The 15,342-nt window shown below is 52.9% G+C and overlaps 1 protein-coding gene across 1 annotated transcript in view; it reads left to right on the forward strand.

Annotated features, from left to right (window-relative positions):
• The window catches only part of scaper (S-phase cyclin A-associated protein in the ER), a 74,836-nt gene that overhangs the window by 17,745 nt on the left and 41,749 nt on the right, over positions 1-15,342 (forward strand). Inside the window, exons 13-21 of the mRNA XM_084453223.1 lie at positions 1,536-1,676; positions 1,797-1,952; positions 2,046-2,188; positions 2,557-2,638; positions 4,168-4,320; positions 6,071-6,178; positions 9,991-10,127; positions 14,417-14,482; positions 14,615-14,741. Coding sequence (XP_084309349.1) covers positions 1,536-1,676; positions 1,797-1,952; positions 2,046-2,188; positions 2,557-2,638; positions 4,168-4,320; positions 6,071-6,178; positions 9,991-10,127; positions 14,417-14,482; positions 14,615-14,741 — 1,113 coding nt within the window. The remainder of the gene's footprint in view (positions 1-1,535; positions 1,677-1,796; positions 1,953-2,045; positions 2,189-2,556; positions 2,639-4,167; positions 4,321-6,070; positions 6,179-9,990; positions 10,128-14,416; positions 14,483-14,614; positions 14,742-15,342) is intronic.

Raw genomic sequence — 15,342 nt, forward strand, 5'->3', positions numbered from 1 at the left:
AATCATAATCACGATTATTTTGATTGATATTGAGATCACGATTATTTAACACGATTATTCATTAAAAAAAAAAAATTATCAAAAGTTTTTAAATTTTCTTAACATATCAAATTATACATTGACTTTGGTAACAATTAATTTATTAAATGTTGACAGAGGCTTTTCTTTTTAACAATGTTCTTTGGATTAGAGACATTTCTCCCATGGGAGACAAATTGTGAACCTTGACTTTGATAAATAAATAAATAAAAGTGCCAAAACTGATAAATAAAGAAGCTTCAAAGCACCGCCACCACCACAGAAGAAGACTACCTCGGAAAAATAATTTCACTAGGACAGAACGCGTCTAAATATGTTATTTAATGGTAGCGCCGAGGCTTCAAAATCCAGCATTTGTTTAAATAGACCCCTTTGCTTAGGTAAGTGAAGTTTCATGTTTATCTGACACTTGTAAATATGAGCGCCTCTCCTAACTAGGCCAACACCGATTTATTTTGATGGCAAAGTGAATGGACCGGCAAAGGACTGTTGTCTGGCATGAGCGAGCGGAATGTGACAACGGGACTGAGAAGGGCTACTTTGAGGGGCATCTACGACTGCGTAGCAAATTTTACACACCTGTCAACTTGGTCCAAATCTGTCTCCGCGAACCCATAGTGTTTCCACACCACTGACGTTGTTTTAGCTCTCTTGTCCACCAGCGCCTTTCTGCTGCCATAATCTTCTTCTTCTCGCTTGAAGACCTCCGTTGTTTCGGCCCTTCTTAGGCACTCCGCGCCGGCTTGATACGACAACTAACCCACGTTTCGTTGCTCTGATTGGTTGTAGGTCTATCCAATTGCGTCCAGAGGCATTTTGGTCTGCGACCGTGGAAATCGAAAATAAACTCAGCAGCTCTAGAACCTTCGCATGTTTGCAAATTGGGTCCGGTGAAGCCAAGTTAGAGTACCTCCGTACCCAGAGCCAGACGGGGAACACCCCCTACCCCGCCCCCCACGGGTAGCAGGGCTGGCATAGCTTAGCTCAGGCCCGGTCCATGAGGAGAGCTTCTGTCAGCACGCCGCCAGATACAATCGCTAAACTTCAGAGCCCCCCCTCCCGCGCCTGGCATCGCTCTCTCTCTCTCTCTCTCTCTATCTATCTCTCTCTCTCTCTTTCTCTTGCTCGGCTGGTCTCTCAGACTCGCCCGGCGGACCCCAAATTCAAACTCCGCGGCCTCGTGACATCCGTTGTCGTTTCCACACACCCTCCCCCCCGCTCGTCAGGTCCGACGGAGATGAGTGAGTCCCTGCATAATCCAGACTATTAACCACATAAATACATGAAGTTTGTGTGCATTTCCCAGTAATCCCGGAGGACACGCTGGAGGGGGGGGGCAGCCCGCGCCAGGCAGAGACCGCAGTAGGTCTCGGCTAGGAACACGTGCTGTGTGTGAAACGAGCTGACGCCAGCTGTCTGCCCCCTCTCCTCTCCTCCCATCTCTTCTCCCCTCCTTTCCTCTTCCCCCCCCCCCCCCCCCCCCCCTCTCTCCCCAGGAGAAGGAGGTGCGGAAGTGGAAGGAGGAGCTGCTGGACCAGCGGCGCCGGATGATGGAGGAGAAGCTGCTGCACGCCGAGTTCAAGCGGGAGCTGCAGCTGCAGGCCATCGTGAAGAAGGCCCAGGAGGAGGAGGCCAAGGTACCGCAGCTCCGTCCAGCTCGCCGGGGGGTGGGGGTCCGGGTCCAGGTCTGGGTCCGGGTCCGGGTCCTACCACCGACACTGATCGGCGTTCGTGTGTGTGTGTGTACGCCCCTGCAGGTGAACGAGATTGCCTTCATCAACACCCTGGAGGCCCAGAACAAGCGGCACGACGTCCTGGCCAAGCTCAACGAGTATGAGCAGCGCCTCAACGAGCTGCAGGAGGAGCGCCAGCGCCGGCAGGAGGAGAAGCAGGCCCGGGACGAGGCGGTGCAGGTACGGGAGCCCCGTCGCCTTCTGTCCACTCACCGTGAGGGGGGGCGGGGCTTCCTGTCAGTTGACCGCTGATCCTGTAAACCCCTCCTGTAGGAGAGGAAGCGGGCGCTGGAGGCTGAGAGACAGGCGCGTGTGGAGGAGCTGCTGGTGAGGAGGAAGGAGCAGGAGGCGCGCATCGAGCAGCAGCGTCAGGAGAAGGAGAGGGCCAGGGAGGACGCCGCGCGCGAGAGGGCCAGGTCTGCCTGTCTGTCTGTCTGTCTGTCTGAGACGGTCTGCCTGGCTTCCTGCCCATCTGTCTGCCCATCTGTCTGCCCATCTGTCTGCCCATCTGTCTGCCCATCTGTCTGCCCGTCTGTCTGTCTGTCTGTCTGCCTGCCTGCCTGCCTGCCTGCCTGCCTGCCTGCCTGCCTGCCTGCCTGCCTGCCTGCCTGTCTATCTGTCTACGCTTCTGTCCCGAGCAGGACAGGACACTGAGGGATCCTGACATTTGGCGTTTCTTTTCTTCCTCTTCTTCTTCTTCTCCTCCTTCTCCTTCTTCTTTTTCTCCTTCTCCTTCTTCTTCTCCTTCTTATTCTTCTCCTTCTCTTCCTCCTTCTCTCCCCAGGGACAGGGAGGAGCGTCTGGCCGCCCTGAGCGCAGCCCAGCAGGAGGCCATGGAGGAGCTGCAGAAGAAGATCCAGATGAAGGTCGGTGGAGCCTCACATACTCCCACCTTCACCCTCCCACCTTCACCCTCAGACCTTCACCCTCAGACCTTCACCCTCCCACCTTCACCCTCAGACCTTCACCTTCAGACCTTCACCCTCCCAACTTCACCCTCCCAACTTCACCCTCCCAACTTCACCCTCCCACCTTCACCCTCCCACCTTCACCCTCAGACCTTCACCCTCAGACCTTCACCCTCAGACCTTCACCCTCCCACCTTCACCCTCAGACCTTCACCCTCCCACCTTCACCCTCAGACCTTCACCCTCAGACCTTCACCCTCTGACCTTTACCCTCAGACCTTCACCCTCCCAACTTCACCCTCCCAACTTCACCCTCCCACCTTCACCCTCAGACCTTCACCCTCAGACCTTCACCCTCCCACCTTCACCCTCAGACCTTCACCCTCAGACCTTCACCCTCAGACCTTCACCCTCAGACCTTCACCCTCCCACCTTCACCCTCAGCCCTTCACCCTCAGACCTTCACCCTCCCACCTTCACCTTCAGACCTTCACCCTCAGACCTTCACCCTCCCACCTTCACCCTCAGCCCTTCACCCTCAGACCTTCACCCTCCCACCTTCACCCTCAGCCCTTCACCCTCAGCCCTTTACCCTCCCACCTTCACCCTCCCACCTTCACCCTCAGACCTTCACCCTCAGACCTTCACCCTCCCACCTTCATCCTCAGCCCTTCACCCTTCACCCTCAACCCTTCACCCTCAGCCCTTCACCCTCAGCCCTTCACCCTCAGACCTTCACCCTCAGACCTTCACCCTCAGACCTTCACCCTCCCACCTTCACCCTCAGACCTTCACCCTCCCACCTTCACCCTCCCACCTTCACCCTCAGACCTTCACCCTCCCAACTTCACCCTCAGACCTTCACCCTCAGACCTTCACCCTCAGACCTTCACCCTCCCACCTTCACCCTCAGACCTTCACCCTCAGACCTTCACCCTCAGACCTTCACCCTCAGACCTTCACCCTCAGACCTTCACCCTCAGACTTTCACCCTCCCACCTTCACCCTCCCACCTTCACCCTCAGCCCTTCACCCTCAGCCCTTCACCCTCAGCCCTTCACCCTCAGCCCTTCACCCTCCCACCTTCACCCTCCCACCTTCAACCTCCCACCTTCACCCTCAGACCTTCACCCTCAGACCTTCACCCTCCCACCTTCACCCTCAGACCTTCACCCTCAGACCTTCACCCTCAGCCCTTCACCCTCAGACCTTCACCCTCCCACCTTCACCCTCAGACCTTCACCCTCCCACCTTCACCCTCAGACCTTCACCCTCAGACCTTCACCCTCAGACCTTCACCCTCAGACCTTCACCCTCAGACCTTCACCCTCCCACCTTCACCCTCAGACCTTCACCCTCCCACCTTCACCTTCAGACCTTCACCCTCAGACCTTCACCCTCGCACCTTCAGTTTCCCAGCGAGGGTCCCTCTGCCGCCCCCCACCACACCATTGACTATACCCCTGTCTTGTCTTGTGCCCCCCCAGCATGACGAGAGCAGCCGGCGGCACATGGAGCAGATGGAGCAGAGGAAGGAGAAGGCCGCCGAGCTCAGCAGCGGCCGGCACGCCAACACCGACTACGCCCCCAAGCTGACGCCCTACGAGCGCAAGAAACACTGCTCTCTGTGCAACGTGGTGGTGAGTCGACGAGGACGCTGTCCGAACAGGACGCCGCCGCGCTCAGCTCCGGAAGAGTTTGTCTTTACCGTGGCAACACGGCAAATACCGCCAGTCCGTAGACGTCTGGTGACGTTGGACCGATGCTAACCATGTTACTGTAGTGTACTGAGTAGAAAACCATTTAACATTTGACCGGTAAAATGGTAAATGGTCTGCACTTATATAGCACTTTTATCCAAAGCGCTTTACAATGAAGGCCTCTCATTCACCCATTCACACACACATACAGTATATACACACCGATGGCGGCCATGCAAGGTGCTAGCCTGCTCATTGGGAGCAATTTGGGATTCAGTGTCTTTCCCAAGGACACTTCGACATGTCGTCAGGAGGAGCCGGGATTCGAACCGCCGACCCTACGATCATTGGACAACCCGCTCTACCTCCTGAGCCACAGGCCCCCGTCAGCCCCTGCCCCTATAGACTTATAGTACAGCACAGCCTCACTTGGCTTGATTCCCTCATCAGTGTGGAGTTCAGCCTTCACTCCATTAAGTTAATCCTATGCGCTAAATTGAGAGACTTGATTGGCTCGGATGAACAGAGGGGGAGTGGCAGCAGCAGCAGAGCTCCTGTCTTGGGGGCTTGGCACGACAACGCATGAAACTGCTGACGAGAAGGTGATTCAGAGGATTTTGGAAGAGGGCGCATTTAAATGAGGATTTAACTGTATTGATTAAACCTGAACTCTGGGGGATGGGGGGTAGATTTATTACTGGGCATGATCACGCTTTACAGGAGACGGGGCAACAAATTTCCAGGCATGCGCATTTATCTGTGACGGGCCGCTTTCTCCCAGCAACGCGGCCGAGACACCTTGAAGCTCCGGACCAGCGTCAGAGAAACAGGGGGGGAGGGGAATCCTGTTAAGATGTCAGATGACCTTGGCCAGCATCTGACACCGGAGATCATGCGCGGGGTCAGAAATGAGCACTCTACTTAATGACATTAAACACACGCCCGTCCACAACAGGCTTTGTTCCAGCTGTCAGACAACAACAACGCTGCCTTTCCCTCACCTCACCTTACCTGAAGCACATCCCATTGTTATAATTTTTTTTATCAGCGTTTATAATTTTTATGTTTATATTGTACAGTCCAGTTTTGTACATTATTAGCTATGTTAAACTATATCCCCCGTGTAGTTCAGTGCAGGGCTGTAGTTATCATTAAAATCAACTCTCACTGTCTGTCAGAGTTTCCACACTGTCAGAGAGGATACTGGGTAGGAAAATAATCTAAAAAGCATTGTGAAACTAAACAGAAATGTTCTTTGTTCCGATTTTTGTTTAACTGTAGGACTGTTGTCCTAAGTGGATCAGTAAGCCTCTGGGTTCCAGCTGCAGTGATTAATGTGTTTCTGCTGTGCCGTCAGAAGGGAAAATGTATGACATACAACCATGAAGTCATCTCTTGTTAACGGCAAGGTTCTGATTATTTGAGCTGCATTGTGTTCCGCGTTGTTTTTCTGTGTGTGTGAAAACGCCCGTCAGTGGCTTGATAAAGACGGGTCCATGTATATTATCTCCAATCTGGCTTCCTTTAGCCTGTTTCAGACAAAGACACTTCTGATCTCACTGAAACCCTCTTGAAACCTATAGCCTCAGTGGCCTCCCAAGGGGCCCTCCTAACTCCCACCCCCCTCCTCCGTCTCCGCCGTGTCCTGCCGTGTCACCCCTGACCTCTGACCTGTGTGCCGTGTTTGTAGATCACCACGGAGGTGCACCTGTTCAGCCACACCAAGGGCAGGAGGCACCAGCAGGCAGTGAGGGACGGGAGCAGCATCCAGGGGCGGGAGCTCTCGGACGAGGAAGTGGTACGTATCCCCAGACCACGGCGCTCACTGCGGCAAAGCTCTCCCAAACAAAGGATACCACTCACATACTCACTGCAATAATATAAAACATAATATTAGTCCATTATGACAGGGTTATTGGTGTTGTTTATGCAGCCGTCATATCGTGTAAGGCTTGGTGGTGTGATCAATTAGCCTTGCAGTGTAAATATTTCAGGTTCAGTGGCTCGGTTGAGGGGTGACATCACCCCCTTGTCTCCGGGTCGTTTTGTCTCCGGAGTGCTCTTTCCTTAGACGGTTGCTCGTTAAAGCCAAGGTAGCCTCTCAGGCAGCCTCTCGGGCAGCCTGCAATATGAGATTGGCTTTTCAACACACGCTTTGTGAGCTTGACAACTGTTGGTGCTACATGTGCAGCAACTTTGGCCTCAGCAGCTCCTTCCTTCCAACCCTTTTTTTTCAGCTGGGAATAAATGATATCCCGCCATTTGCCTCTAAATCACTTCCTGTCCAACTGCAGGTCATTTTTTCTGTTTGACAGTATGCTAAACAAGGAAATGAAGGCAGGCAATTCACCAGTGCTATGAAGTGCAGTACAGTGCTATGAACATGGCTAGTACCTCTCAGCGGTCCGAGAGAATGAATTGGCTGCACATTTCATTGCTATTGAGGTACTTTAAAAAAAAAAAAAATCTCAGTTCATACAGTTGAGCAGAGCAACATTTAAATTGTCTACCCATCAAGCATAATCATTTCTCTCCTTCGTTGAAATGGGAGCAGGCAAATAAAAGACGGATATGTTTTCAGTGGACATGGCATACTTCCTGTACAACACATTGAGCCTTGCCCGTTTTTGCTTCACATTTTCACTTAAAGTGCGAGAATGATGGGGGCACCACAGATAAATGTCCTGGGATTCTTGTTTAGGGGGACCGAGCTGGCCTGTCTCTGTATTTAAGTCCCTGCTCATTTTGGTGTGCTGTATATCATTCATGCAACGGCCAACGCTGTTCCAGACGGTAGTTCCATAACTCTTGGTGGAATGAAAGGTTTTTAATTAAAAGGAAGGTGGTTGGCTGAGCTGTACAGAGGTCAGTCTGTAGTTTCCCAGTGGAGGCGGGCGGCAGATGCCTTTTGCCTTTATATTTAGTCATTTTAACCCATTTTGAGGGACTTGTAGGTTAAATTGAAAATACAGTGATTATCAACAGAGTGGGATCGATGCTCTGGGCGGACGCCCGGGACCGCGGTCAGTCTCTCCCCTCACCCTTATTACCGTAGCTGTAGCTCGCCCTTATTACCGTAGCTCGCCCTTATTACCGTAGCTGTCGTCTGTCCCTGCTGAGCGCGACGTTCACGGAGCCCGCGTCCCCCTCGCCCGTGACATGTGGGATTTATTTATTACCGACCCCTCGACGCGGCGCCCCCGAAACGGCGGCGGCCTCTCATAGGGGCCAGGCTGCTCGTCCCCTCCGCTCCGGGGCCCGCCGGTCTGGGTGCTGGGCAGCCTCAGGCCACCAGAGGGATCACTGGGCCGGGCTGGCCACGCTAGAGGTAGTCGTGGACGATACCGTGCCTCGGACCCTGTGCCTCTCAAGTCGGTAAAACAGAAGGTTCACCAAGCTGTGAGGAATGTTTCAGTTTCAGTTCAGTTCAACGAATCAAGAAATTGCAGGAGATCTAGAGGAGGAAGTACACTGGAGGGAGAATCTGAGACTAAAATAAGACACTCGCTTTGACAGTTCTGTGAGAAAACAGTCGCGCTAATGGTTGCTGAAAAGGTAACTCAATAGTGTACCATCGCACTATAGCTTACATGACATACAGCTGTCTGTTTCACGCCAAGTGGAAAGCCAAGCGCTTGGGCCATTGTGCCGGACAAAAGGCTGCCTGGGGGGGACATATCACCGGGGTGTGCATGTGTACAAAGACCTCTGTTCGCTGGGCGCTGTCTGTGGTGTGTGTGCGCGGAGGTCTCTGGTTACCCAGCTCCTTCCAGGGCCAGTCTGTGGTATTGTGAGTGGGCCCTACCCTCTAGGCCGAGATCTCAGTGCCCCATTGTGCTCCTGCTGCAGTCGGACACCTGTCTATCACTCTGCCCCATCACCTGGAACACTCTCCCACAGCCAATATCCATGTCATTACAACAAATAAGCTAGCTGCCGGTGTCGTGGTTTTGATTGTCCAGATAGCAGCATCTGTGTCCACGGCGGTCTACAGGACGACAGAATCGGATGATCTTGTGGAAGATTAAGTAGCAGCAGTAATATTCTGGCCTCGCCTAAAGCTCCTTTGTGTGGCTATGTGTGAGATGGTTGATGGTCTTTGAGGTGTTAACTGAAACAATCCCTTTAAGTAAACGGCCGCAGTACTGGAGCCTTTTAGAGAGATTACTGAACAGCTGTCTCCCAAGCAAGGGACCACTACGGCTATGACTGCAGGGCCGAACCCTGTAACCCTGTCAGGGAGGGCCACACACACACACACACACACTCTCTCTCTCTCTCTCACACACACACACACATACACACGACACACAATTGTAAGAGTATCTTTCTAATTTTCCCCAGGAATTATTTATATTTGACAGGTGACAGGCATAAAGGTTGGTTGTCTTAATATTGACATTTCTCTCCGAGTTGTATTTAACTCCAAGAGAAAACGGAGAGGGAGAAGAAGGGCTTTTATCCATGACTCCCCTTAAAAGGGCTTCTGCAGCCTTCTCTGAGCGGTCTTTAACAGTGTTTCCTCTGAGCAGTCTTGTCTGTACTGGTCGGAGGAATGGCTCTCTAATCACTCCTAACCCCTCCCCTCTGATTGATCTGCTTGGTCACATATCAGTAATCAATACCCCACGGCAATAAAGCAGTAAGAATTGATTTGAATCCACCACAACCTGCGTGTGTGATCTGTTATACGTGTCGAGCTACTGTATTCCGCAGTTCACCACTTGGCGAGCCAAGTAAAAAAAAAAAAAAAAATGACAACACCAATCTGTCAGGGGCTTCCTCCGAGAACCGCCACTCAGCAGCAGGTGCACCTGCCGACACTTATGACCAAAAAGGAATGGCATCCCACACGTGGGCCGAGCGCTGAACGGAGGGCCTTTATCTCGGGAGGCCATCCCATTCTCCGGGGTGCTCCGAGGGTGACAGCATAATTGGGTAATTAGCTTCTTGCACATACATCACGTCCTTTCAAATTGGGTTACATCCCTCCGTCTCTCCCGATGGAAACGGCTCGCCTCGGCTGACGGCGCCACAGGCGCCACGGCGTTCCCGCAGGCGTGCAAGGGGCTGGAGGTGCCCTGATAATTGCAGGATTCGATGGCGCCGCTGAGAGGCACGGGCCTACATGATACGTCCACAGCTGGCACGCACACCTGCCATCACAATGGATACGCCTCCACCCACAGCGGTTGGGGTGTAGATCGGGCTGGCTCTTATCTACTGTAATCTGAACATTTTTAGCTACAGGTAGCTTTTTATAGAACAGGTGTCGCCTATAGGAGCGCCTCTAGTGCGATAACCTGCCCTGCTCAGGTTGACTGTCTTGTCTGGAGATAAGTGGTTCCCAAAGGAAAGTGGACGCTCATATAAATGGGTCTAGAGTTCAGGCAGCAGGTGGGCTTCTTCAGCAGCAGGATGAGCCGTTGGTGAGCTGACAAAATACAGGACCCCTAGGTGACCGTTACCCCGGCCTGTGGCCAAATACAGGACCCATAGGTGACTGTTAAACTGGCCTGACCAAATAGGACCCATAGGTGACTGTTACCCCAGCCCAGTTCCCGTTTGCGTGGCGAGATGAGAGCTTATGCAACATGCTTTGTGTTTCAGGAGCACCTCTCCCTAAAGAAGTACATCGTGGACATCGTCACGGACAGCTCTGTCTCTTCGGAGGGCGTGAAGGACGGCGAGGAGAAGCAGAAAGCGCGAAAGAAGGCCAAGAAGCTCCGTGCCCGCATGAACTCCAGGTGATACACCCATCTTTCCCTCCTTTCTTTCTCTCCCTCCCTCCCTCCCTCCCTCCCTCCCTCCCTCCCTCTCCGTCACACCATTCCACAGGCACAGAGGACAACTCGGCGTCAGAGGGCTTTATGAGTGACAAGGAGATGGAGAGCAGGCGTTATGTGCATCCCAGCTGTCCACAGAATAACACCGATGGGCTTAATTTATGACCACTTTCTGTGATTGGGGAGGAAAACGGGGAATCGATCTGAGGGCCCTGGCTTTCACCTGTTAAGAGCTTTCCCCCTAATTGCTGCCGGGGCGCTGCCAAAACCAGAGCCTCCTGCAGTGTACAATAGTATGTTAAAGTATGTGTAAACCATGCCTGTTTTTCTCTCTCTGGGCTATTGATTTTAAAATGAAGTATCAAAGAAAATCAATAGTACTCAACAAATAGGAGTTAGTGTGCTACAGTGTCAGAACCCAGTCCTGGGCTCAATCAATCAATCTAGCAGCCAGGGGACCAGGAGAGGGACATGCCAGCGCTCAGAGGAGGGAGGGGACCAGAAGAGGGACATGCCAGCGCTCAGAGGAGGGAGGGGACCAGGAGAGGGACATGCCAGCGCTCAGAGGAGGGAGGGGACCAGGAGAGGGACATGCCAGCGCTCAGAGGAGGGAGGGGACCAGGAGAGGGACATGCCAGCGCTCAGAGGAGGGAGGGGACCAGGAGAGGGACATGCCAGCGCTCAGAGGAGGGAGGGGACCAGGAGAGGGACATGCCAGCGCTCAGAGGAGCCACATGGAACTTGTGGGAACAGGGGTTTGTCATTGGGGTGACAGTGGGCTGGAGGCGGAAGGCCTGGCCAAGACACAGCACAGTTCACACTGAACAGGACCCAGACCCTGGACACACTGCTGCTGCGGTGTGTGTGTGTGGGTGGGTGTTTGCGCGCGTGTGTGTGTGTGGGTGGGTGGGTGTTTGTGTGTGCGTGCGCGTGTGCGTGTCTGTGGTCACACTGGCATTAAGAAACACTCAATTGGAAGCAAGTGGCCTTAGGTGAACAACATTTTTATACTGTGGTTCAGCTCTGAGATCAGCGTTTGTACAGTATGTGTTCAAAGAGAGGACGAGGGATGAAGCTCTGGGCGCTTGTTCTCCTCTGTGGAACCTCCCCCAGGCGCAGAACATTATTCTCCCGTACTTCCCCTAATCTGTTTTGGAGGGTGTCGTTGCCTTGTAGAGAGGCTGAGAAGGTGACAACATGATCTCCCTCTGTTCACTGTCACTCCGGGCCCAGCCCTGCGGAGAGAGACCAGCACACTAGCACTCAGCCCTATAGGGAGAGAGACCAGCAGACTAGCAACACTGTCACCCCATCCCTGTGGAGAGAGACCATCAGTCTAGCACTCTGCCCTGTGGAGAGAGAGAGACCAGCAGACTAGCACTCTGCCCTGTAGAGAGAGAGAGAGACCAGCAGACTAGCACTCAGCCCTGTAGAGAGAGACCAACAGACTAGCACTCTGCCCTGTAGAGAGCGAGAGAGAGAGACCAGCAGACTAGCACTCTGCCCTGTAGAGAGAGAGAGACCAGCAGACTAGCACTCTGCCCTGTAGAGAGAGAGAGACCAGCAGACTAGCACTCAGCCCTGTAGAGAGAGAGACCAGCAGACTAGCACTCAGCCCTATGGAGAGAGAGAGACCAGCAGACTAGCACTCAGCCCTGTAGAGAGAGACCAGCAGACTAGCACTCAGCCCTGTAGAGAGAGACCAACAGACTAGCACTCAGCCCTGTAGAGAGAGAGACCAGCAGACGAGCACTCAGCCCTGTAAAGAGAGACCAGCAGACTAGCACTCAGCCCTGTAGAGAGAGAGAGACCAGCAGACTAGCACTCAGCCCTGTAGAGAGAGAGATCAACAGACTAGCACTAAGCTGTGTAGAGCGAGAGAGAGATACCAGCAGACTAGCAAAAAGCCCTGTAGGGAGAGAGACTAGCAGACTAGCACTCAGCCCTGTAGAGAGAGAGACCAGTAGACTAGCACTCAGCCCATTGGAGAGAGAGAGAGACCAGCAGACTAGCACTCAGCCCTGTAGAGAGAGAGAGACCAGCAGACTAGCACTCTGAAGGGAAAGGCTCTCAGAAGTCATAAATCTCAGAGCTAGAGGCACCAAGGTGAGCCGCTCCACCGCTGGTTGGACGGGAGCCATTTTACTAGAGAGCATCGTGGCTTAAAACGCTCAGGCTTTCACCCAGACTCCAGACGGGCTCGTTCTCTCCATGGAAACACCGTTTAACCTGCAGTTCCGTGGGTCGGACGGCCTGTTTCAGTAGGAAATATTCCCCGCCAGGGAACCTGGAGGTAAAATGGCGTGTAAGTAGCATGTCATTTTTGTGTCAGGATGTGTTCTGAACTTTTTGAAAAATGGGGACTCATAAGTGGCCGGTGATCCTCCTGTGAAACGGCTCTGCTGGTGTGTTTCCCCGGGCGGGGAACAGACTGGCCAGTGTGTGAGCTGAACACACACACACACACACACACACAAACCCGGACCCCAGTGTGTGCGCTGAACCCCCACGGGAGGTGTGCGCACAATGGCCCCGCTGTACGGAACGTGGAGCGGTGATCACAGCCTTCACTCATTTCAACCTGTCTGCTCCCTCAGGTGGGGAAAGAGGACCAAAACATGGGGCCAACACCCCCCTCCCTCCCACACACACACACACACACACACACACACACACACACACACACACACAGAATTACACATAAACACACAGATATAAACACACAATTACACATAAACACACAGTTTTGTTCTCTCCAGGTGTCCTTACCTCATGCTCTGTGTTTTGTGCACATGAATTTTGAATTTCTGAGGAATTTTGAATTTCCAAAGCATCTGTTCAGCCACTCTGGGCCCAGTACAGATGAATTGACAGGCAGATAGTGATGAATTGATTATTCGTTCGGCATTGTAGACTGATGCCTCTTCCCTTAATGCTGATGACTGGTATTTATAGGACCCGGGCCATTTGGTGGGGTGGGCTACTGAACATGATGAACGGCTCCGCAACTGCTCCCCCGTTTAACCTGGGTGGGTGTAAACCTGTCAGAGATGAATATTGTAATATTACGAATGACAAACTGGCCAGGTGTAGCTCCAAGCCTGCCTGCGTTTCCCATCATGGCCTCTGTAAGGACGTGTTAAATAATGGGATAAAACTACGAACCCCAGTCGCCCCGGCGGAGCGGGGGGTGCTGGCTAGTTCACTCAGAGAGCAGCTGCGTGTAAAAGTCCCAACCCGGTGTTCACACCCTGCAGCCATGTCTGACAGACGCTGCCTGGCTTATGCCACATTAGGCCCACGCTCTGCTGCTCTGTTTAGAAGCCATTTTAATATATTACAGTAGTTTGGCCTGTTCCTCTGTTTAGAAGCCTTTTTGATAGCTAGTTTGCTACCACGTTAGTGGTCCCGTGGTATTATATCTCCGTTAGGTTATACTCCTCGAGGCGTAATCTAATTCGCATGCGGTTCCTGTAGTGCTCATGTACGCACACTGATTTATAATGCACTTTAGGATAAGAAATAAGCCAGTATTAATCTCCTGGGATCTAGAGAACGCTGAAGGCATATGGTAAGTGTGTAGGCCCGGGAAAAAGTTGAACGCATTAATTGGTCACCGCTGGGATAGTTTTAATCATTTGTATTTTTGTCCCGTGGCGCCTGTCCAGAGACCGTGAACACACGTTTCCATCTGATGCACATTTATTGCGGTCAACCTTGCGTGTTCCAAGCCTAGTCCTCCGGGAAGGTCCACCTGTCACCTTCCGGAAAGTGCTAGGGTTTATCAGCGGGTGCCTGACTGTAAAGCCACTCCGTCTGTCTGGGATCTGTAGTTCTTATCTGGGCTGGGATGCCTAAGTGACAGATCTGGGGGGGGTGGGGGGGTTTGGGGGGTGGGTGTAATGCCAGTGAAAGAACAGTCCTTATGACCCTCTGAGAGGTCAAATATTCAAAACACCATAATGACATTCCATCAACTGTTTATTTGCCAATAAAGTAAAATGAATAATTTGATATGGCTTTGTAACGTGAGTGATTTGAGGTGGAGTAGTGTACAGAGCTCCCTGAAGAATCAGCCTGTGATTATTTTAAGGCAGTAACGAGGGAACGGTTGACAGGGCAAATAAACACTCAGACCTGACTCTGACTTTTTCCTCCTCCTTCAGACTTTTCATCCTCCCAGTTGCCTTTTCACTGACAGGCTCAGCACTCCTTTCCTGTTATTGAGAGACTGTGTTCCCTCTCTGTAGGGCCAAGGAGTACGAGACGTCAGTGGAGGCAAAGACCCAGGTCCCCGAATCTCCATACAAGGCCAAGTATGTTTCACAACCAGCCTCTCCCCGCTTCTCCTACAGATTCACCTCCACTGATGGCTGGCCAGGTAGGCGGCCAGTCCGTCCTGTCCACACACTCACAACTGTGTGTGTGTGTCTTGTGTGTGTGTCCAGACTCCAGCGACTGGTCAAGGACCTGGTGAAGCAGCTTCAGGGGCAGGACAGCGGCCAGTGGGCCAACAACAAGGTGTCCGGTCTGGACAGGACTCTAGGAGAGATCTCCCGCATCCTGGAGAAACAGGTACTCCCCCCCAAAACCCGAAAACACAGAGATGTTTTCAGAGCTGCGTCTGTACCAGCCGTGGGGTTAGTGTCAGCGGACATGGGAGGTTCTGTGTCGGCAGGCGTCTTCCTCGTGCTGGACCTCGGCGACTTGTGTGCTGCCCCTGTCAGGGCGGAGCTGTCTGCAGTGGTGTGTGTGTGCGTGGGCGAGCGTGTGTCTGTGTCTGTCCGTGTCTGTGTGTGTGCGCGCACGTGTCTGTGTGTGTGTGTGTGTGTGTATGTGTGTGTGCTCACGTACGTACGTACGTGTGTTTGTGTGTGTGTGTGTGTTTGTGCGGGAGTGGCGGGCCCCTCTGGCAGCAGCCTGAACTGAAGCAGTGTGTTTGGCCACTGCTCCGTCTGTCTGGGCGTCCCGGCGTAGGAGAGGGGGTATCCTCTTACCCCACCTCCCCCTCGCCCTGGGTTATGGGTAATGCAGGCCAGATTAGCCATGTTTTCATGGGCCACATGGTCCTAATAGAGGAGCTACCCATCTCTAGACGGGCACGCCATTCCCCTCTGTCTGTCTGTTCTCAGAAGCAGCAGGAGTTTATACAGCGACTGATTGGATTAGCAACTGA

This window comes from Borostomias antarcticus (genome assembly GCF_949987555.1).
Source record: "Borostomias antarcticus genome assembly, chromosome: 18".
Lineage (NCBI taxonomy): Eukaryota > Metazoa > Chordata > Actinopteri > Stomiiformes > Stomiidae > Borostomias > Borostomias antarcticus.